The 25,071-nt window shown below is 39.3% G+C and overlaps 1 protein-coding gene across 8 annotated transcripts in view; it reads right to left on the bottom strand.

The window, feature by feature from the left end:
• The window catches only part of ARHGAP19 (Rho GTPase activating protein 19), an 83,372-nt gene that overhangs the window by 36,417 nt on the left and 21,884 nt on the right, over positions 1 to 25,071 (bottom strand). The window contains exons 1-2 of one of the 8 annotated variants that reach the window (XM_082423761.1): positions 20,271 to 20,346; positions 2,704 to 4,810 (exon numbers count right to left, since the gene is read on the bottom strand). The exons of 2 other annotated variants lie outside the window; for them this stretch is intronic. In XM_082423761.1, the coding sequence (XP_082279887.1) occupies positions 2,704 to 2,732 (29 nt within the window). In that variant the 5' untranslated portion in view covers positions 2,733 to 4,810; positions 20,271 to 20,346. Of the gene's footprint in view, positions 1 to 2,703; positions 4,811 to 19,899; positions 20,251 to 20,270; positions 20,375 to 25,071 lie in introns of those variants that run through there. 5 more of the 8 variants (XM_082423763.1, XM_082423762.1, XM_082423760.1 and 2 more) reach the window with 5 other exon arrangements.

Raw genomic sequence — 25,071 nt, 5'->3', positions numbered from 1 at the left:
TTTTAGTTTAAAGAAAAGACACCAAATAGCCTCTACGATATGACCTGAATTTGCCTCTTAATTTTAGGCATTCACTGCAAGAAGATATAGATCCTTACAGCCTCCTGAGTCTAAGAGTATATTAGAACTGGCAGTCACATAGACCACTTTCCTTATTAAAACAGTCAAACCCTAAACTATTACCATTAAATTCTTGTAAAACATCAGACCTGCAGCTGTTCCCCCTAACACAGCAATGGGTAATCATTAAATTAAGGCCTTCTTGGGAGTACAGCCAGCACCGTATGGTATTTCCCATCCAGTGATTAACTGCTGACAGTAACACAGGCTAGTCGCAAATGCCACAGAAACCACGTGACAGTGAGCATGAGACTACTGCAGAGCTAAAACTATATCTAAACAGTATAGTAGACATTTTGAAAACATTTACTCTACCCTTAGGGTTCTTTGGTTCCTGGGTCCCTACACAGGCAGCTGTTTCCTTATAATCAGTCCCCTTCAACTGAGCCAGGCGCTTTGGATTCTGTTCCTCATAACCAAAAAGCCTTCACTAGAATGGAAGGCACTTACAGGTACATAAAATAGATATTAATTCAGCCTTGCCAAGGCTCAGAAATAGGTTTTATTTTAAAATCCTTCATTCTGGATGGCTCTGGCCCATTGTCTAAGTCCAAACTTTGCTCAGACAGGTTCTTCCTCTCTAAGGCACTTGAAAAAATTCTGTATTTTGCTTCTAATTTCACTCTTCTATCACTGAGTAATACCCAGCAGATATGTTCTGTTGGCCCCTGATCTTAGCTGGTTTTCCACTCCTCAATTATTTGGGCTATACTTCTAGCAAAGCTCCCCTGACTCTCAGAAATATTTTCTTCCCTACTGTTTTCTAATTTTAACATGTTACATATAAGAACTGTATTATTCCATCTCTTGTAGCAGACACATCACCACTTGTTTGTATCCATTATCAATCATCTCTAATGGCTTATTCTAATTTTCATTATATAAATAGCCATCTATTATACAACCAATGAGTAAATATAACACAAGCCAGAAAGGACAAGTCATCACATCTGTCAGGCAAAGCTGAAATCCACCTGATTCAATCAAACACTCCCACAATAAAAACAATCACAACTTAAAAGTTTCCACAACACCCTAGGTACCAAAGCACTGTTCCAGGAAAAATGATATCTCTAAACATTAAATATAACTAATCTTTAACACACTTTGCCAATACTACATGGATCTTTTTTTTTTTTCTGGCCACACCACATGGCATGTGGGATCTTAGTTCCCCTGCAGTGGAAGCACGGAGTCTTAACCACTGGACCGCTAGGGAAGTCCTACATGGATCACTTTTAATATGGTATAATGAAAACAAGGCATGGGTAAATTTCAAAGTTCATCTCTACTTCCTTGAAAAGTTATCACATAATTTTAATCAACAGCCCAAATCTTCAGTTGGTGGCTACTAAATTTCTTTTCTCTAAAATGATAACATAAGAATTTACATAAAAATTAAAAATTATGAATGTGTATTCTCAAGCCAAAAAGTCATTAAAGAAAGAGAACTTAAAATGCTGTTTCCTCAACCTTTTTATACACTAAGGTTATTTTTCCTGTATAATCATTGGCAAATGATTATAATACAAGCCAAATAAAATCAAAAGCAATTTCATCCTAAGCATTGACAAAGCCTTTTTTTTTAATGTCAGCTTATTTCAGTCAAGAAATAAGAGTCAATAGACAACTACTACTTATAATCACTGCCAGTGAGAAATTACTACTCTACTGAGAGAGCCAGAAAATCATGAAATGGGTTAGCACTGAAAAGAGTCTTATAATTTATCAGATCTAAGCTTTTATGGATGTCACATCCCTTTTAATTCTGAAAAACAGAATTCAGATCAAATTAATTCTAACATATAAATGTACATGAATAGCATCCATTATATTCCTAAAGTAGAAACACATACATACATATAACCTCCAGATCTTTAGTTTCTTAATATCCAGAGTAAGACTCAGTTGAGATTCCAAAACTTATATCACAGTTGACCTTCAGGCACTAAACTGGACCAAATAGACTAGTAGAAAGGAGACGGAAGCACAAAACCCTACTGCATCGTTTCTCAACAGAATCCTTTCCACCTTGCGGTCTGCTCCCTCCTAAATAGGTAGAATAGGTAGGAGAATAAGTAAGTTCAAGGCTGCCCCTACCTATTCACAAGGGACACAAGAAAGAGATACCTTAGGAGTCCTAATACACAAGTAACAAACAAGCAATCTCAGTTTCTTTTCCCCTTCTGTTTTTTCTCCCCTTCCTTCCCATAATCATTCATTTTTGTTTTGTCTCACTTTAATTTCTTTAATCTAGTTCTTTTTTTTTTCTTTCCTCTTCTTCACTTTTTCTGAGTGGAGCATGTGGTAAGACAAAAAGTAAGGGAGAGAAATGCTTAAAAAAAGGAAGTAAAATGGAAGATAAGAGATGGAAAAGACAGATACAGTAGGTTATGTTTTTAAATTATCCCCATATCACAAAGTCCGCTAATCTCTTTCCATGAAATACAGAGTACCACAATATAAAGCTGAGAATATCACAGAACATGGTCAAGAACTTAAGAGAAGTTCCTCCTCTACAATATCTAATTTTAAAACAAACTCTAAGTTTGTTCAAGTTTAAGAAAAAAATTAATTTCTTACATAAGTGCTGAAAGCTTCTGATGAGGCATTGGTAGATCGAAGAGACAGGAAAAACGCTTTCTCCTTGTTTGTTGTAACAAAGAAACCCTCCTTTCCCTGCCCCATCACAGCCTACACAAATTCCAGACATGTTAGAGGACACAAGGGCACATTATGGGGCCTGAAAGGCAGTACTTATTAGGACTCTAACCACTCATCTGCAAGTAGGAACAAAACAGAAATTAAAAACTGGACCAAGTTAACTGTATTTGCCAACATATAGATGAAACGCAAGAGTAGTCTCCCATCACACTGAAAGTTGTATTAGACAAAACAATCACACAATATAAACAGTATAAGGATAAGCAGTTTTATAATATAAAAGGAAGGGTGATCCCTACCTCACGTCATACACAAAAAATAAATTCCAGACAGAATAAGGATCTAAATATGAAAAGCCAAATTTTTTTTTATTAATTTTTATTAATTTTTATTGGAGTATAGTTGCTTTACAATGTTGTATTAGTTTCTGCTGTACAGCAAAGTGAACCAGTTATACATATACATATATCCATTCTTTTTTAGATTCCCTTCCAAAAAAGTCAAACTTTAAAAAGAATAAATTAATGAGGCAGAAGAAAGATTTCTTAAACATGACATAAAATGCACAATTCACAAAGAAAAGATTGAAACATTTAACTACATTAAAATTTTAAATGTCTGTTCAACAAATAACATTATAAACAAAGTTCTCAAAAAATGAAGTCACAGTGCCTCTGGAGAGAGGAACTGGATGAAAGAACAGGAGTGGGAGAGAAACTTTTCACTGTATGCTTTTTTGTATTTTCTGGATTTTTGACTCATGTGAACATACTACCCATTCATAATAAATAAATAACAAATAAATGTAAAACTTTAAAAGTAATAATAAAAGACAAGCCATAAACTGAAAAGAAACACTTGTTATGCATATAAAAGGATTAGTATTCAGAATTTATCAATATACCTAAAATTTATAAGAAAAATACGCTCAAAGAAAATTAGTCAAAAGATATAACCAAGTAATTCATAGAAGAGGGGTCTAAATGACTAAAAATCATGAAGAGAATCTTAACTTTAGAAGTTATCAGAGTAAAGAAAATTGAAAAATGGTATCTTTCCCCACCCATCATTTTGGCATAAACTATCAAATTCAGTCTATATCTTCTTATTCTTAGTTTGCTAGGGGTTATTTATTTATTATCATGAGTCTGTGCTTAATTTTATCAAAATTTTTTGACAATCAAATAACTTTTCTCCTTTATTTTGTTTATGTAGTGAATGACACTGATTAATGTTAAACCAACTGGGCATTTCTAGAATAAACCCAATATTGTAATGATGTATTATCATTTTTATATATTACCGAATTTAGTTTGCTAATAGTTTGTTTAGGTTTCTCCATTTATGTTCATAGGTGAGATTATCATGGAATGGTCCTTTCTTATATTGTCTTCATTAGGTTTTGTATCAAGGTTGTGCTGGCCTTACAATGTGAGTCGGGGAGTGTGTCCTATTTTTCTGTTTTCTGAAAAAGTTTATGTGTCATTTCTTCTTTAAATGTTTGATGGAATTGGCTGATGAAGCCAACTGGACTTAGAGTTTTCTTTGTAAGGTTTTTAATTATATATACTCAATTTATTTTGTGTTACAGAACTATTCAAATTTTCTATTTCTTCTTGTATTAATTTTGGTAAGCCATATATGTCTAGGGATTTGTCTATTTCACATAAATATTCAAACTTTACTGCATAAACTTGTTCATAATATCCTCTTAGGAACTTTTTAATGTGTCCAGGTTCTGTAGTGATGTCCTCCTCCTTGTTCCTGATATTGGTAATTTACGTTTTCTCTCTTTTTTAATTTATGAATCTTATTAGAGATTTATCAATTTTTATTAGCTTTGTCAAGGTTCCAGCTTTTGGTTTTAATGAACTCCTCTATTACATGTTTGTTGTTTATTTCACTAATTTCTGCTCTTATCTTTATTACTTCCTTTCTTCTTTACTGGATTCAGGATAAGGTGGCACTGAAAATTGGTGGGGAATGAATGACTTTTTCACGAAATGGTGCGGGGACACGTGGACATCTATAGGGGGAAAAAATGAAAATTGACACCTATGTCACTATACACAAGGTCAATTCCAGGCGAATTATAGATCTAAAGGTGAACAACAAAACAATAAGCCTACTAGAAGGTAATATAGAAGAATACATTATTGAACTCAGGGTGGGGAAATAATTTTTAAATAACACATAAAAAATATTAACCAAAAAGAAAAAGATCAATACAATTGACTTCATTAAAATGAGAACTTGTGTTTATCAAAAGACACCATTAAGAAAGTGAAAAAGAGAGTGGGAAAATATATCTGCAATACATACAGCAAAAAAAAGGCTCATATCCTGAATATATGTAGACTTCATATTAATCAATAAGAAAAAATAAATAGTCTAATAGAAAACCAAGCATGAGATTTCCATAAAATCTCATTTAAAAAACTACTCAATATCATTAGACATCAAGGAACTGCAAATTAAAAAACAATGATAGGCCTTCCCTGGTGGCGCAGTGGCTAAGAATCCGCCTGCCAATGCAGGGGACACGGGTTCGAGCCCTGGTCCAGGAAGATCCCACATGCAGTGGAGTAACTAAGCCCATGGGCCACAACTACTGAAGCCTGCACACCTAGAGCCCATGCTCTGCAACAAGAGAAACCACCGCAATGAGAAGCACCGCAAAGAAGAGTAGCTCCCACTTGCCACAACTAGAGAAAGCCTGCACGCAGCAACGAAGACCCAACGCAGCCAAAAATAAATTAATTAATTAATTAATTATTTTCTAAAAAGACAAAAAATATAGTGTTTAGAGATACAGTCTCCAACTTACAATGGTTTAACTTACGATTTTTCAACTTTATGATGGTGTGAAAGCAATATGCATTCAGTAGAAACCGTACTTCAAATTTTGAATTTTGATCTTTTCCCGGGCTAGCGATATGTAGTACAATACTCTCTCGTGATGCTGGACAGCAACCATTCTGTACCCATACAACCACTGTTTTTTCACTTTCAGTAGCGTAGTCAATAAACTACATGAGATATTCAACACTTTATTACAAAATAGGCTTTGTGTTAAATGATTCTGACCAGTTACAGGCTAATGTAAGTGGTCTGAGCATGTTTAAGGTAGGCTAGACTAAGCTATCATGTTCAGTAGGTTAGGTGTATTAAATGCATTTTCGACTCCATCATAAATCAAGGAAGATCTGTACTTGCTTAAGTAGCAAAATTGTAAAGAGAAGCAAAGATGTATTTACCATTCAGGATAATGGCTACCGTTGGGGGTTAGTGATTATGAGGAGGCCAGAGGCCATAAGGGGAGTTTCTAGTGTGCTAGCACTGTTTTTGTGATAAAGTATTCAGCTGGGGGAAAGGGGAGTGGTTCATTTGAGGTAAATCTGGAAAATGTTAACATTTGTTGAAGCTGGGTGTTAGAAAGAGTACTGATTATATTATTACTTGTATGTATAACCAACATCCTTCATGACAAATTTTTTTAAGAAACCAAGTAGTTTTGACCTAAGTCTTGCTACAACTTGATGTAAATAGCACAGAAAATCAAAGTACAGTATATACTAAAGGTTAATTTCCTCATCATAAAGGTTTTTGCATAAATGTCTAGAACCAGGAGAATTAGTAGTTAAGTATACAGGCATACAGAAATAGCAAGGACTCCAGTATTTAAATGCATATACTAGGCAACTATCCCAAAGAGTAACAGAGGCAAGACCTACCCCTCAAAAAGGATATTTTTTATTACCTATAGTCTGCAATGATTACTTTTACCACTAGATGGAACTCTACATGTAAGGTGATATGCTTAGTGAAAGGACTGGAAACAAAATTCACAGCTGAAAAATCAATTACATAAAAATGAAATGCAGGTGCTTTTGAGGCATGTTGAACCCATGAATCTGCAAAATTCAAGGCAGTGGGAGAAAAAAAAAAAAACAAACCTGTATCCTGCAGATGTATCTTTTGGCTGACTACTACCAAAACTACATACCCACAAAACTAAATGTTTCCTCCCTAGTGAATTGCTTAACTTGATTTGTTCTCCAAGAACCACAATCTTGGCAACATCTATCAAAATATGAGCTATATTTAAAGTTGTCTAAACCTGACTTACCACCCTGAGAGAAGTATGCACTCTCTTACTACTTTTTCAACCCCTGGCTCTGAAACATGGCTTTAAATGTGTCACTTTATTGGACAGCTGTTAGATATGAATAATACAAGTATTAAAGAAGAGGCTATTATTCTTCCCTTTTTCTACATGCCAAAGTTAAACTGGTATTATGAAAGTTGTACATAAAAAGAAAGGATAAAAGTAGGCCCCGTGTGTCTAAGCTGGCAGGGTTTTTATAACAGGAACCGTTTAAAGTTGATGAGTAGTACCACAGTTTTTCAGGAAATAATATCCAATTTCTTAAACAAAAATTTTGAAACACTTGCATCCCAAGATCTGCCCTTAAGAGTAGCTGTCCAAGGTTTTGTAATATGGACCTCTTATCACTAATTTAGACTCCAATCATCTACAAAAATATATTTGGGGCTTCCCTGGTGGCGCAGTGTTTAAGAATCTGCCTGCCAATGCAGGGGACACAGGTTTGAGCCCTGGCCCGGGAAGATCCCACATGCTGTGGAGCAACTAAGCCTGTGCACCACAACTACTGAGCCTGCGCTCTAGAGCCCACAAGCCACAACTACTGAGCCCGCGTGCCACAACTACTGAAGCCCGCGCGCCTAGAGCCCGTGCTCTGCAATGAGAAGCCACGACAATAAGGAGCCCCACGCACTGCAACAAAGAGTAGCCCCCTACTCACCGCAACTAGAGAAAGCCCGTGCACAGCAACAAAGACCCAACACAGACAAAAATAAAAACAAATAAATAAATTTAAAAAAAAAATATATATATATACATATATATATATTTGGGCCCTATATTTATTTGATCCCAACTTGAACTAATTTCAGACTACTAGAGCAACTTGATCTGAATTAAAGTGGCAGATTGGGCTTCCCTGGTGGCGCAGTGGTTGAGAATCTGCCTGCCAATGCAGGGGACACAGGTTCGAGCCCTGGTCTGGGAAGATCCCACATGCCGCGGAGCGACTAAGCCCGTGAACCACAATTGCTGAGCCTGTGCGTCTGGAACCTGTGCTCCGCAACGGGAGAGGCCGCGATAGTGAGAGGCCCGCGCACCACGATGAAGAGTGGCCCCCACTTGCCGCAACTAGAGAAAGCCCTCACACAGAAACGAAGACCCAACACAGCCATAAATAAATAAATAAATAAATAAAATTAAAAAAAAAAAATAAAGTGGCAGATGAAGTAATTCCTGATTGCTTACCCTCTTAACCTAAACATTCTGGAAACGTGATCAAGATTTTGCCCTATGAAATGACGATGGAAAGTTCTCAGTCAAGAAGGCTAATTATTCTTCCTCTGAGCACCAATAACACAAGTTTATTAACATATATTTAACTTGTCAATTTTTATCCCTTTGGGTGTCACAAGAATTAGTATTAATTCTGTTGCTGCCACCTCCCTTACTTTTTCTCCCCCAGGCTGGTGTACAATTGGAAGAAAGTTTACTTGTGTTAGAAAAGTAACAGCAAAATTCCCTATTCATTTGGAGAAAGTTCTATAGGATGCTTCACTGACAACACAGTGTCTCTCGTATCATTATCTTAAAGCTGTTTACCCCTCAAAAAAGTATAGTCAAAGCTTCAGGAGACTATCTTTTCCTACAGACTTTAAATGCCATGAGCCTCAGGCAATTAAAACCAAAGTATTTCTACCTATGATCAGATTAGGTTCCAAAAGACTACTTCTAAATCCACTTGTTCCAAAGTCCAGAGTCATATTAATACTATCCAAGAGACAGCTAATGCTTTTCCTCTGGCATATGACTTGTTCGTATCTATACAACTTCACATATTGAAAATTCTTAAGAGCTTTAATCTCTTAGTCAGTATCCTACGAAACTATAAGTCTCTTCATCAACCATCATAAGAAGGTGAACTGCTTTTCTGAGGCACATGTTAGCCAAACAAGAAATCACAGCCACTCACATGTCATTTTTTTTTTTTTTTTGAATATAGAAATGCACTCTTTTATTTATTTATTTATTTATGGCTGTGTTGGGTCTTCGTTTCTGTGCGAGGGCTTTCTCCAGTTGCGGCAAGCGGGGTTCACTCTTCATCGCGGTGCGCGGGCCTCTCACTCTCACAGCCTCTCTCGTTGCGGGGCACAGGCTCCAGACGCGCAGGCTCAGTAATTGTGGCTCACGGGCCCAGTTGCTCCGCGGCATGTGGGATCTTCCCAGATCAGGGCTCGAACCCGTGTCCCCTGCATTGGCAGGCAGATTCTCAACCACTGCGCCACCAAGGAAGCCCTCACATGTCATTTAAATTCCAACTAACCGTGATCTACTGAGTGCTTTATAATTTTAAGAAACTGTAAAGTACAGGAACAAGAAACTAAACTAAGTCTCTGGCATCCAGAAGCTTAAAATTCACTAAACACTACAACATACTATTTTTTTTCCACTATGTCTGTTTTCAAAAATACAAGTGGTCAATTACAGGTGCAATTAGCACATGGGCACCCAGAAGGCCCCATGAGATGACTTTAAAAATTGGGTTGTGAACAATTTTTCTTTTATTGCATTTGCACATAAATGTTAGTCTTTTAAGTGTCATTATTTTAAAGAGATCTTGGGCATTTGCTAAAACTCCTTTGAAATTGGAAGCAATTATGAGACTTTTTTCACTGTAGTAAATCTTAAGCAACCACCACTTTGGGGAAACACAATACACTTTCCCACTCAGCACTGTGAGTGACACCAACTGTTGAGATGATGAGATATTGAAAAGACGGATTCTAATATATGAGATTTTACGGTGCATGAAGTATACAATACTTTTGAAATGAAATTTTTACAATTTAAATATTCCAATTTCTTTTCAACACTTTTATTTCTTAACACCTAAAAAGAATCTATTGTGTCAGTTAAAACATTTATGCTTTAATAAATTTAGGCTTTATCCTCTGTACAATCTTTTTTTTTTTTTTTTTTTTTTTGCTGAGTGCAGGCTTTCTCTAGTTGTGGTGCGCGGGTCTCTCACTGCAGTGGCTTCTCTTGTTGCAGAGCACAGGCTCTAGGTGCACAGGCTTCAGTAGTTGTGGCTTGCGGGTACCAGAGCGCAGGCTCAGTAGTTGTGGTGCACCGGCTTAGTTGCTCCACAGCATTGGGATCTTCCTGGACCAGGGCTCGAACCCATGTCCCCTGCATTGGCAGGCAGATTCCTAACCACTGCACCACCAGGGAAGCCCCTCTGTACAATCTTTTTTTTTTTTATAATTTATTTATTTTTGGCTGTGTTGGGTCTTCATTGCTGTGCGTGCGTTTTCTCTAGTTGCGGTGAGCGGAGGCTACTCTTTGTTGTGGTGCGCGGGCTTCTCATTGCGGTGGCTTCTCTTGTTGCGGAGCACAGGCTCTAGGCACGTGGGCTTCAGTAGTTGTGGCACGCAGGCTCAGTAGTTGTGGCTCACGGGTTCCAGAGCGCAGGCTAAGTAGTTGTGGTACACGGGCTTAGTTGCTCTGCAGCACGTGGGATCTTCCCAGACCAGGGCTCAAACTCTTGTCCCCTGCATTTGCAGGAGGATTCTTAACCACTGTGCCACCAGGGAATCCCCCCTCTGTACAATCTTAATATACATACCCTGGGTTCAAATTTTCAATGAAAGTTTAACACAATGACATAACTGTATGTTTCACATTGGTGTACTTATTTTTAATATTCAAAAGCCATGTTTATTCGATGAAAAACACGGATTGAAAAATGATTGATCTCTTGCTTACGGTCATCCTAACAAATGAAGCAGATTGAACAGAAGATCTAATTAAGGAGAGCTTGGTCACAAGGACAGCAGCCACAAAATGACCTGACCAAAAGAAAAAAAATAATGTAGACCTTGTTACTTGAGTGAAGAAACTATTAACACAACCAATGCAGGGACTGTAGGGATTCCAAAATTCAGAAAACTTTAAAATGCTAAATAGACTTAAGCATACAAAAGTTAGCCATATTTCGAAGGGCTTATTATAGTGCATGTAGTGTTCTCTGATTAAAGTTTGACTTTCTTAGAGAGCAGAAAGTATTTGATGATAACGTCAAGAATGTTACTAAATGATATTCCTGTACACTTTCTTGGTTTCTCATCTTCCCCTAATTGTTAGTTTCCTGTTATTTGGTGAGTTTTTCTTTGGTGTCATTGTTTTTACTTACTTGGTTTTATCCTTGTAACTGTGTTCAGCATAAAAATAAAACAAGTGAAGAACTTCATTATATAATCCCAATGTCATTCTTTAGTTACAATTCCTAAATTAATGAGGTTCCCCCCTCCCCAAAGGTACAATTAAAACACATGTAGCAATTGTAGCTGTCATAGGGCATGCAATTACAAATTTAATATTAAGAACCACGCACGTGGTTTCTATATTTCATTCATGAATTTTTTTCTCTTTTCATTGATACTGATAGAACCCAACTGAGACGTTTCTCTCTCTAAATGGACGACATATTATTTTAAAGCATGTCAAATAATGTTTTACTTCTTTATTGTAACACGTTTCAGAAACTTGGACAAAGATCAACCAAATCATTTTAATTTTCTATGGTGAAAAATGAATGAAGCAAAAAAGGAAAATTAGGATAATATAATCAGGAACATTTTTGAAATAGATGTAGCTTTACATGGTATGTTGGACAATATTTTCTGTTGAAGTGGGGAAAGTTTATCTGTTACAGCTTGGCTCAGATCATTATCGTATTTTGTAATCTTATTGAGTCCCAAGAAACTTGTTTGATGCTATGTAATATACCCTGGTCAGTAAGCAAAAGAAATAAGGCCCAAACTTAATTAAACTTATATGCCTAATCTATATACCTTTAAAGGAAGCATCTCATTTTCATACTTATGAGTATACATAATATTTTAATTACATATTAATTCTTCTAAAGCTTAAGGGTTAATAAATACTACAGCATAACAAAACTCAGCTGGCAGGAGATTGAATTTTTCTTTGATTCTAACTGTTTCATTCTTGCAATAACAAAAAATTGGTGTCTAGCTTTCAGGTAATAGTTCAGTTTGACAAATCATCTGTATTTAATTTCATAACTGATATTGTTATTTATGTTTTCATCTGATTATCTTAAAAGCTGTGGCTTTATACAGTGTTATAGTTTGATACTAACACATTTCCCATTATAAAATGTACTGTCATTAACTCACTCCATATTTAAATAATTATTTATAAGGTAAATCACAAAACTTGTGAGCTTCTGACAAACTCACTCTTTTTTTACCCATCACTATAGTTTTATACTTAACTACAGAAAAGAACAATGGTTTTCCTACAAGATTTTAAGTAGTAGCTAAAGACTGTAACACGAAAGATGATACAAGATCATTAACTGCCAAATGCATGGTACAGCCAATGAAAGCTCTAAGAATTCAGAGTTAGGAGAGAATCTTTCACCCTTATACAAGAGTTGAAATTTGAGGTAGGTCTTAAAGATGAGAAGGGTTTGACAGTGGAGGAAAAAAAAAAAAAAGATAAGTAGTACTTAATTAAAGGGCTTTTTTGTTTGGTTTTTTATTTGGTAGGTTTTTAGGAAACAAAATGCTTTCTCCACACATTAGTGGCAAGCCCTTTTCAAAACGTAACTGGAAGCAAAGGAGGGTGCACAGGGGAGTTATGAAGATGGGTGTAGTGGACAACTGCTGTTTGAACTTCCCACATCTGTTTTCCCATTTCCCCTTGAGCAACAACCTCTTCCGATCCTTTAATCTATGTAGTTTGGTGGGCTGACCCTACTCCCTGGCCACCAGTGTGAGCACAGGACCCAAGCTCACCTCATGGAAACATTTTATCCTCCTCACTGATTCAGACAAAGGCCGGCAAGTCAAACCAGGACAAAAAGACTCAATTCCAAGATTCTTGCTAGATGCTAAGATTGCTAACCAGATGGAAGATTGAAGCTGTTGGTGGTCCATTTCTGCCACCTTTTGTGAAGAACCTGCCCTTTTATAAAGCAAATACAGAGATCAGATCTAAGAGAGCAAAAAGCAGATGCCTGGGACATTGAGATTTGAGATCTTCAATACAGATTAAGCTGTGCTTGATCTACGCCCTGGACTTTTGTTTCCTGAGCTAAGCAGTGTCTCTTTGTGCTTAAGCTAGTCTGTTTCTGTCACGTATGACTGAAAGAGCCCTAACACACAGAGATGTGTAAGAGTGTCTGCCCACAGTACGAGCCCTCCTTTCCATGCCTCCACCTCCAGAGGACAGAGCGGGCTTCTTGAGTACTCTGCCTCCCTCCTCCTCCTCTGGAGCCTCGGTTCTCCAAGACCAGTCTTGCAGGCTTCATCACCGCTGCCTCCAAAGCCTGGCCCTGCGGCCGTGGCTGGCAGCCTCTACTAGTAAGTCACCCTCTCTTCTTCATATTTTCCTTTTTAAATTTCTGTCTTTTCTCTTGCTCTTCTCCCTTACACACCATTTTTCCAATGCTTCCTAGTTTTTCACAAGCCAGTCCTGGTTTTTCTTACAAATTGGAACTTCTTTTCAGCCAAATCACAGCACATAGCATGCAGCCTTTGGTTCTTCAAGTGGACTCATTTCAGCTATTTTCACTGTTCCACGTTACTCAAAGATTCTTTAAAAAAAAAAAAAATCATAAAACTTCCAAGCTTAATGCTGTTATGCCAAATTCAGAGCTAAATTCTGGATAAGAGGGTATTACTCCAACTGATAATTACAACTGAAAGCTACCCTGGTGCAAAAGATCCATGTGCAATACCCAATCCTAGAACTAGACCAAAAAAACATTACTGTACCTTAGACCTTGGCAGAAATGTAGTAACTCTTTTAAAATGATATATATTTCCCATCATTACAAACACCAATTTCTAAAACCTCATATAACTACATGCCAGTAACCCCAAGTAAAAAGATATGAAAAGTTAAAGTAGCTTGCTCAAAGGCACATACGGCTTTAACTGAGGGAAAAGTATCAATAAAGAACGTACCTGCTGGGATCTTTGCATGTTTGAAATTGCAAAGACCAATAAGGTAATACTATATATCTTAGACATCAGCCTGCCTCAAAAAAATAAAATCAGATAAATTATATTTACCCTAATAACTATTGTTTAACAGTCTTGCTTCAGGCTCTTTATTCCAGAAAACTGTCATTCCATTTGGAATGCATATAGACCTTTACAAGCTTACAAACAAATAAGTTTGTCCCAGCAAATTTAAGCACCAATCACCTTCTTGTCCTCTGACTTGTTTCTGTCCCTCCTCATTCATTCAGATCCTACACACCACCTCATACTTTTCTGTAGAATAGACTTACGCAGTGTTGAAGCAAAGGGAAGCTAGGAACTTGGAGATATGATTCTCCATGTGCCAGTTATCAATTTACTGCCTCTCACCCATCATTGCCTACTCTGCAAAAATGGAGCCGGAGACTTTTAAGTGTATTTCCTTTTCCAGCTGGCACAACGTTAAGCATTATGAATAAAGAACACTGCAGAGACAGTGTAGGAGGCAGGGCCTTTCCCTTTCCGGTTCCAGGCTGCTCGTCTAGGCAAGCTCCTGCAGCGTGCACAACTTCTCCACTGATAGACTCCAGTTTACAGCAGCCAGCAGCACCCACAAGCCAGTTGCTTCCCCCCAAGACACCTCCCTATTAACAGCTTTCCGCAGTGTTCTCTGCCATTCTGTGAGCCACAGCCATGCCTTCTCCAACAAGGTGGGATCTCTGCCCTAGGGTACCTCTTCTTAGTACATTCTATCTCAGCCCTATGGATTACAGTGGATTCTTTTCTTTTTTTCAGCTTTATCAAGCTATAATTGGCAGACAAAGTTATAAGATATTTAAAGTGTACAACATGACGACTTGGTATACATAGCTGATTCTGATTTCTCCCATTTGTATATTACTTAGAGATCTCTTTACTTCTTATTAGCCAATCACTTGTTACTCCAATCCCCTGTTATAATCAATAATTCTTTATACTAAACTTTCTTTGTTCAAATTACTGTATAGTTTCTGTGTCCTAGTTGAACCCTGACTGATATAGCAGGTAAAAACTAGCAAAACATCAGGGGCTTCCCTGGTGGCGCAGTGGTTGAGAATCTGCCTGCCAATGCAGGGGACACGGGTTCGAGCCCTGGTCTGGGAAGATCCCACATGCCGCAGAGCAACTGGGCCCGTGAGCCACAACTACTGAGCCTGAGCGTCTGGAGCCTGTGCTCCGCAACAAGAGAGGCCGCGATAGTGAGAGGCCCGCGCACCACGATGAAGAGTGGCCCCCACTCGCCGCAACTGGAGAAAGCCCTCACACAGAAACGAAGACCCAAAACAGCCAAAAATATTAAAAAAATAAATAAATAATAAATTTTAAAAATTAAAAAAAAAAAACATCAACACAAAATAGATGGGCTCTGGCATTTCTAGAAACAACCCATTCTAAAAGATGGTTAATAAAATGTAATTAAAAGGGTTCACTCCAGGTAGCCAGAGGGTATCTTCAGGAAGAAAGTACTGATAAGTGCTGATTTAAAAAAAAAAAAAAAAAGGGGGGGGCACTCCCCTGGTGGCTCAGTGGTTAAGAATCCACCTGCCAATGCAGGGGACACGGGTAAGAGTGCTAGTCCAGGAAAATCCCACATGCCATGGAGCAACGAAGCCTGTGCACCACAACTACTGAGCCTGCACTCTAGAGCCTGTGAGCCACAACTACTGAAGCTCGTGCACCACAGCTACTGAGCCCACGTGCCACAATTACTGAAGCCTGCGCACCTACAGCCCGTGCTCCACAACAAGAGAAGCCACCACAATGAGAAGCCCGCACACCACAATGAAGAGTAGCCCCCGCTCGTCGCGACTAGAGAAAGCCCGTGCGCAGCAACGAAGACCCAATGCAGCCAAAAATAAAATTTAAAAAAAAAGAAGAAGAAAGCAATAATCTAATCAATCAGCTGTAATGTGTCTTTTTCAAGGATAAAATGGGAAAACCTGACATACATATCAGGTATATTCTTTTTTTTTTATTGAAGTATACTTGATTTACAATGTTTCAGGTGTATAGCAAAGTGATTTAGCCATATATATACATATATATATGTATATATACTCTTTTTCAGATTCTTTTCCATTATAGGTTATTAGAAGATATTGAAGATAGTTCCCTGTGCTATACAGTAGGTCCTTGTTGGTTATCTATTTTATATATAGTAGTGTGTATCTGTTAATCCCAAACTCCTAATTTATCCCTCTCCCCCGTCCTTGCCTTTCCCCTTTGGTAACCATAAGTTTGTTTTCTATGTCTATAAGTCTATTTCTGTTTTGTAAGTAAGTTCATTTATATTCTTCATGCAAATTACCTAAATTGCCTTTATTGATTGGCTTGTAAGCCTGAATAGAGTCAGTCCCCAAATCCATCTAACGGATAAAATAGCTTCTGGACTTGCAATAACAAAAAAGACTGCCACTCTCTGAGGACTTCCACACAACCATCCAGCAACCTCCCTCTTTTGCACTGTTTAATCTCACAAACTCTACAGCTAAAGGTTAGAGGCAAAGAAAGGTAGGCCACTGACCAGTTTATATAGATTAACTTTAAAATTCTATTTTCTTCTTCCCCCCTCCTTCTACCAAGACTGGCCTTGTCTATAAATGTCAAACTCTCTAAGCCAGATAACTGATAAAAATGTAAAATAAAAAGATTCAGATTCAAGAAAGACCCCTGAAGAATCTATTCCTCATTACCGTTCATAGAATTTGACAGTACAAATAAAAAACTGGATTCAGGGAGTTCCCTGGTGGTCCAGTGGTTAGTTAGGACTTGGCACTCTCACGCCGTGGTGCCAGGTTCAATCCCTGGTCAAGGAACTAAGATCCTGCAAGCCTCCTGGGTCGGCCAAAAACAAACAAACAAACAAACAAACAAATTGGATTCGGACATTTAAACCATGTTTTCCGCTTGTACAAGTGAGAAAAGACAATTCTTCCTAAGATCAATAGGTTCCATCTATCACTTTTCTCAAAGGACCACACAGCTGTCTTATAAGAGAGAGAACAATATAACAAAAAAGACTTCAGGAAATCTACGGTGTAGGTAAATCAGCAGGATACAGGACACTTTCCCCATCTTCAGGCACCTTCCTTATCCTCCAAAAACATTTCCAAAATGGGATGTAAGTATCCCGAAGTCTGTTCCAAACCTCCCTAAGTTCCATGGGCAGGCTTGGGCTCCAAAACTTAGACGCTGCTGGCATATTAACTGTCTCCAGCTTTTCACAAGTGCTATCACTTAGGCGGCTTGCTCTGCCTCCCTCCACCCCATATGTTCCCGTTTGCTTTTTCTGGTTCACAGTGGGTTTCTTTTTTTCCAGTGAACATTGAGGTTAGAAAGCCTGTGACTCTTTGTTATCAATTTCCCCTCTTCATCTAATAATAGTTAGTACTTTCTTTTTATGTCGTTTTTCAGCTCAAAAAGTACTGAGCTGTATTTCCCTACTGCCAATTGTGTGGGGAGGTGGCTATATTTCTTTTCCTGCTTTAGCTTTTCCTTTTTCTCTCTTTGGCCCTTAAGAGTCTCTATTATTTTTATACCACTACGGGTAGAGTGGACACCTTCTATTTGTGGATTCTCCTTATTATTAGGTGCAGGCTTAAAATAATAATGAAGAAATAGAAATAGAAAGCTAGACAGTTCTGAACAGATGATCATATATTCTCCAACATGCAAATATGTGTTGATCTGTGCAAATCAGACAACTCTTTCCTCCTCTTTATGGAATACAAGGGGCCACACCACCAACAGAACATTAGAAAGGTTAATATCTGCAGAACATAAAATAATTTGCATGGCACTTATCACCACAAGGTAATATTTTATATCTTAAAAATGACAAAAACTATTATTCATTCATTATTGACCACCTAGACAAAGCTAACTGTTGGGAATACGTAATAAAAATATACGTGTCCCGCCCTAAAAAGCTTTAGAAAACTCAACTTCTCTTTTACAATATGAACAGTTTCAGGTTCAGATAAGATTCTGGGAATGTCTACTGATCATGTAACTAATACTATAGCCCAAAATTTAAATTCAAACAGCAACATCCTTTAAAGAAATTCAAACAGTTCCCACTACAGAATGGTATTTTGTCTTCAGATTTTCATCACAATTCAAGATTTTAGAGCAGGCTGAGGGATGATCTAATCAAATTTATCAACCCCCTCTATGGTTTCTGGGCAAAAAAAAAAACGATGAACCATTTATAGGCAGCTCCAAGAGGGAAAACCTCTTCCCTATAAAATAGTAAATAACACATTCAACCACTCCCATCTCTGCTAAGGAGGGACTCCAGTGCCCACTCACAAACCCAGCTTTCCAAGATTTGGAATCTCCTAGTCAGTATAAACAGCACCAACAGACACAAAGCCAAAGCACCAGGGCAATGTAAATAAGCTCACTCTACTGAATTCTAATATACATTTACTCAATTAAGACAACTGAGGTCTCAAAGCTGGGGTAAGACCACCTGGAAATTCTTTCTAGGAGAAGCTAAATTTCAGTGTGCCTGCTTAGGAGAAAACACTCTAGAAATAAAGTAATGATTTCCTAAACTGCAGATCCCTCTGATCTGGTCTTTAGTTGTTCTACTAGGAGAAAGAAAACCTATTACGTTTGAAGTGGTTATTATCTACTAGGCTCAACGTTAAGAGCTTTAAAAGGATTGCCTGATTTAATTCTGACATTCTCTGGAATAGACATCATTATGTCCATTTACAGATGAAGAAACTGAAGCTGAGAGAAGTTTAAAAATTGGCCCAAGTATTTTATTCTTTTTGGTGCTACTGTAAATATGATTCTTTTCCTAATATCCTTTACAGATAGTTCATTCTATCTGTATAGAAACACAACTGATTTTTGTAGGTTGATTTTGTACGCTGCAACTTAAACTTGTTTATTTCTAATAGTTTTTTTGTTAGTGTCTTAAGGGTTTTCTATATATAAAATCATGTTGGGACTTCCCTGGTGGTCCAGTGGTTAAGAATCCGCCTTCCAATGCAGGGGACTCGGGTTCAATCCCTGGCTGGGGAACTAAGATCCCACATGCTGTGGGGCAACTAAGCCAGCGTTTGGCAACTACTGAGCCCGCGCGCCACACCTAGAGCGCCCGCACGCCGCAATAAAAACAAGAACAAAAGACAAGTGTTGGTGAGGATGGGGAGAAATTGCAACATTTGTATACTGTTGGTAGGAAAGCAAAATAGGGCAGTGGTATAGCAAATAGTATGGACGTTCCTCAAAAAAATTAAAACTAGAACTACCATATGATCCAGCAATCTCACTTCTGTGTATTTATCCAAAATCGCTGAAATCAAGATCTCAAAGAAAAAAAAAAGATCTCAAAGAATTATTAGCACTCTCACGTTCACTGAGGCATGATTAACAATAGCCAAGATGTGGAAACAACCTAAATGTCCATGAACATACGAACAGACAAGCAAAATGTAGTATACACGTAGAATGGAATATTACTCGCCTTTAGAAAAGAAAATTCTGCAATATGTGACAACATGGATGAACCTTGAGGACATTATGCTAACTGAAATAAGACAGTTGCAGAAAGACAACTGATTCCACTTATATGAGGTATTCACTTACATGAGGTATCTAAAATAATCAAATTCACGAACTAAATAGTGGAATAGGGGTTGCCAGCAGCTGGAAGAGGAGGAATGGGGAGTTACTAATTAACAGGCATAAAGTTCCAGTTAAGCAAAATGAACAAGCTCTTGAGATCTGCTGTACAACACTGTACCTATAGTCAACAGTACTTATTGTACTCTTAAAATTGTACCAACAGGGTAGATCTCATGTTAAGTGTTTTTACTACAATAAAATTTTTTTAATGTTTAACTGGCCCAAGGACTCAAACCCATTTCCAACTGACACTCAAATCTGTGCTCTGACTTAACCACATAACTGCCTCGGAAGAGATTAAAAAGTACTGACAGCGTTCTCTCTCTGCGCTGTTAGACGTTAGGAAATTCGCTTAGCAGCTCTGGGCTTGAGTTTCCTCACCATCAAGATGAGTCTCAGCGCAAAGGCAGGCAGCACTGCCACCACCAACTGGTCGGTTTGCAGCCAACGCCGCTGGTAGTCCCCCAACGGGCATCAGCAGGACCAAGCGGGGGCCCAGCTGGAGCCCAGCGCCGCGGCCGGACCACCGCGCCTCAGCTCCCGCAGGCGCGAAGATGAGAAACGCCGCGGGAGAAAGGAACAAAGCCCGGCCCCGCTGGGTCACCGTGACCCGGGGGAAGGGCATCAGTACGACCAGCCCACGGCCTCGTTTCCAAGGCAGCTGGACCAAGAGCTCGTCTCACCTCCGGCCAGATTCGCCGGCTGGCACCTCCCCTTCACTCTGCGCCTCAGTCGCCATCTTAGTCAGTAAACTTCTTTCACCACCCCCAACCCCGACCCCGCCCCCATGCCTTTGGATTGGCTAAGGTGTTTCCCCCTCTTTTACACGATTGGATGACTTGACCGGCCCTCCTCAACCTAAACAGCTTCATGATATTATAGGTCTATTCAAATAACTAACCGTCCTTGGTCGCCCCCAGTCTTCGCGGAAAAAAAGGAGGGGGGAACCCAGCCCCGAGGCCTGCCGGGAGTTGTAGTTTCTCATTTTGATTAACCCTTCGGATTCCACGGACCTTTAGGTTCAAGTCAGAAATAACAAGCCAATGCTCAAATTTTGTCCTGATGTATAAAACTCAGAATTACAGATCTGTTGAACTTGAAAGTGACTTTAAGAGTCACTCTCTAAAATGCAAGATTCGTTTTCTGTCCTGATACAGATTGATATACCCAGAATTGTAGGTACAGAGTGGGAGCCAAGAAGTACTTATTAAATTTAGTTCACAGCCTGCTTTCTTTAGACAGCATACGGGGGGGTCACTTCTTCATTCCACCCACTCCCGTCCAGCTTTCCAAAGAACCCACAGAGTTTGCCTCTCTGATCTGAATCATGGAGACAAAACCTGCATAATTTTGTCCCTGGCTGAGCTTTAATCCTCAGTGGGAGAAATAACCATAATTATGCTTGCCCTCCCTGCCTCACGGGCTTCTGGTGAGGATTAACTGAGGCAACAGATGCGAGAACATTGTAAACTTAAAGCATTAATTTTTTCTCTGTATTATTTTTCTCTGCTGGATTTTTCTAGGAATATTTTTCCTGTTGTTCCTTTTGACATCCTTTCACCTGAGGATATCCCAGCACTCTCCTTCTCTTTCACTAAGCTCTAACCACATATATTTCAGTTTCTCAAAAGCCTTTGCTCTGTTGCTTTTCTGTCTGGCCTGCTTTATTACATTTCACATCTCAGTTTAAAAGTCACTGGTTCAGGGAATTCCCTGGCGGTCCTGTGGTTAGGACTCTGCACATCCACTGCCGGGGCCTGAGTTTGATCCTTGGTCAGGGATCTAAGATCCCAAGAGCCGTGTAGGGTGGCAAAAAATAATAATAATAAATCAAAAAATAAATAAAAGTCACTGGTTCAGATGCTTTCCATGCCCCCCACCCCGAATAAACCAGTTCCCCTACTAAACTTTCACATAACACTTGTACTCTTCCTTCATAGTTCTTATCACAACTTATATAGTTTGTGTGACCATTTGTTTCACGGGAGGGTCCCCAACTAGACATCCTGCCACATGTGGGTGGAGGCTACATCTATTTTGCTCCCTGTGGCATGTGGCACATAGTGGCCTTCAAAAAATATTTTTTCAGCAAATGAATAAGTAAATCCTCAGGCTCTATTATCCAAATCAAAAATTGAATCAAGTATTCTAATAGATTATTTCAATTGATGAATTTATAAGTTTGGTAAAAGTGTCTAAATAAAATTGCATTTAGTTTTATGTTTAACAAATTGTCCTTATTGTACAAATGCATGAAAAGAAATGCAAAATTCAACAAACACATATCAGTGAAATTTTTCACTGAACCCCAGACAGCCTTGGAAAATCCAGGTTGCATAACTGCTGTATATACAAAGCAGGGAACCCAAGGCTCAAATTCTGCCCTTTCCCTGAAGTGTGAACAGGTTTCCCTCCCCCCTGCCGGCCCCAGGACACCCAGGACATCAATTAATTGACTGACTGAATTAAACTGATGCTTTCACACAGAAGAAATGTTCAAAACTTTAAACTATTACCACTACAACTAGGAAGAACACCATATTTCTGGTTCATCTGTTCTGATGACATTTTTTACACAAAGTCCTTCATGTTTGGGGAACGACAGCACCGTGTTAAGAGCATGGGCTCTGGAGTTAGTGAGCTTAGGCTCAAATCTGGCTCCATCACTTCTAGCTGTGTGACCCCAGACAAGTTACTTAACTTTCTGATTCTATTTCCTTTTCTGTAAAGTGAGGACAATGATAATTCTCAGAGGGGTATTGTGAAGATTAAATGAGATAATCTCTGAGGAGCTGCTTCACAGCAGAGTGTCTGGCGCACACTAGGTCTAGATAAATGTTCAAGGTGAGATGATGAATATTAAGAATGCTAGGGGGGCTTCCCTGGTGGCGCAGTGGTTGAGAATCTGCCTGCCAATTCAGGGGACACGGGTTCGAGCCCTGGTCTGGGAAGATCCCACATGCCGCGGAGCAACTAGGCCCGTGAGCCACAACTACTGAGCCTGCACGTCTGGAGCCTGTGCCCCACAACAAGAGAGGCCGCGACAGTGAAAGGCCCGCGCACTGCGATAAAGAGTGGCCCCCACTCGCCGCAACTAGAGAAAGCCCTCGCACAGAAACGAAGACCCAACACAGCCAAAAATAAATAAATAAATTAAAAAAAAAAAAAAGGGACAACTGATTTAAAAAAAAAAAAGAAAGAATGCTAGGACTTCCCTGGTGGCGCAGTGGTTAAGAATCCACCTGCCAATGCAGGGGACACGGGTTCGAGCCCTGGTCCGGGAAGATCCCACATGCCGTGGAGCAACTAAGCCCATGCGCCACAACTACTGAGCCTGCGCTCTAGAGCCCATGCTCTGCAACAAGAGAAGCCACCCGCAGTGAGAAGCCCACACATCTCAACGAAGACCCAACACAGCCAAAAATAAAATAAATTAAACGTATGGACACCAAGGGGGGAAAACTGCAGTGGGGTGGGGATGGTGGTGTGCTGAATTGGGCAATTGGGATTGACATGTATACAGTGATGTGTATAAAATTGATGACTGATTTAAAAAAATAAAAAAAGAATACTAAACTCCACGGGAATTCCCTGGTGGTCCCGTGGTTAGGACTCCGAGCTTACACTTCAGGGGGCACGGGTTCGATCCCTGGTCAGGGAACTAAGATCCTGCATGCTCCGCGGCGAGGCCCAAAAAAACAAAAAAAAGAATGCCAAACTCCCTTCTCAGATAACACTTCTATCTCCACTGCTGTGTGATAAGGACCATACATTACTCTTGAGGTTACAGTTTAATCGGTTAGCCTGGAGAGGGGAGTGTCCCTCCTCAAAACCAGCTGTCCTGCTGTGACTTCTGATTACAAGCAAGTATCACTGCTGAGTGCTCTAAAAGTACCCCCCAGCCGACAAGCCTACACACCCTGTTTCTGCGAGGATGTCACGGCTCCCCCGAGATCATCTTCCTTACCCCGTCTAGTTATTGAGTGTTAGAACGACGATAAGCACAGCTGTACAGCAGGCATTCTGGAAAGTTCAGAAAGTCCTCTTGATTCCAACAGCCTGGCTGAACAAAAGGTCACAGAAAAGTGGCCCCAGCCCTCAAGGAGTTTACAGTGGACTCAGGGAGACAAAATGGACACATGTAAGTCACATACAACAGAAGACAGTTTAGAATTATGAAAGACTAAATACCAAAGTAGAGAACAGACTCGCAAGAATTCAGAAGTGCGGAGAAGGGAAGAAGGCCAGGGCTGTAAAGGATGGTTGAAGAGCAGAGGCATGGATGTGAGTCTGCCACAAATGTGACTGAAAATCCATCTACCTACCCCAACAGACCTGGAGCTTTGGGCAGATGTGGTATTCGAATCTTCTTTGTGTTTCCAGGCCCTGGCCTCAACGGGGGCGGGTGGGCAGGGTGGCGGGGGGGAGGAGGAGGGAAGCAAAAGAAGGAACAAGATGGAAGAGAAAGAAAAGAAGGATCTGCCCATGACCCCAGCCCCAGCATCATCCTCTCCCCTCCCCACCTCTAACCCCACCCTCCAACGATGCAAGTGACCTGGAGTCCCCAGATGCATCTGTTTTCCACTTTTGTTCTTGCTGTTCCCTCGGCTTGAGTTAAAGCAGGACATTTTGATGCCCACACCAAAATATAAAAATATCATGTGTACAAAAAGCATTTCTGAGCCTTACATCAGTAATGAGCCTAGATAGGGATAGGGTGAGGGTGCTTATTGAACATTAAAAAAAGAAAAAAGTTTAAAAAATGTAATGATTTGTTCTCTTGTCAAAAAGGCCAACAGTCCCACCAAAATATCATGTACTCACCTGTAATATCCCTTTCTTTCTTTCCCTCTTTCCTTTGCCAGAAAACTTGTATTTGTTATGATAAAGTCTTTGGAATCATTATTTTAATGTCTTTTTCATCATCTGTTAATATTTAGCTCTTTTCTTTTTATATTGTTTAATTACACAAGTAATACACGAAGACATTTTCCTTGTAAAAAAAAATTTTTTAATAATACAGGTAAAATCTCCCTTGTTGACTTCCCCCCACATTCTAGCCCCTCCTCTAAGAAACCACTATTTTCTGTTTGTGTCTGTTCAGATCTTTCTCTATACAATACATTTATTCAACAAATATCTATTGAATGCTTACTATGTGCCAGGCACTGTTCTAGGCCTGGAGATACAGGCATAACAAAACGTCGTTCTCTCATGGTGTCTCATTCTAATGGTAACACACACATACATAGAGAAATACATAATTTTAATTTTTAGATAAATGGTGAAATGCTGTACATATTATCCTTATACATGCATCTTAGAGATTTTTCCATGTCGATACACCTAAATCTGCCATTACTCTTCCTTTTTTCTTTTTTTGACCGCGCTGCCCGGCTTGTGGGATCCTACTGCCCTGACCAGGGAGAGTCCTAACCACTGGACAGCCAGGGAATTCCCTGCCCTTACTCTTTTGAACTACTG

This window comes from Balaenoptera physalus, assembly GCF_965194825.1.
Source record: "Balaenoptera physalus genome assembly, chromosome: 14".
Classification (NCBI taxonomy): Eukaryota; Metazoa; Chordata; class Mammalia; order Artiodactyla; family Balaenopteridae; genus Balaenoptera; species Balaenoptera physalus.
This window is presented reverse-complemented; position numbering and strand designations above follow the sequence as displayed.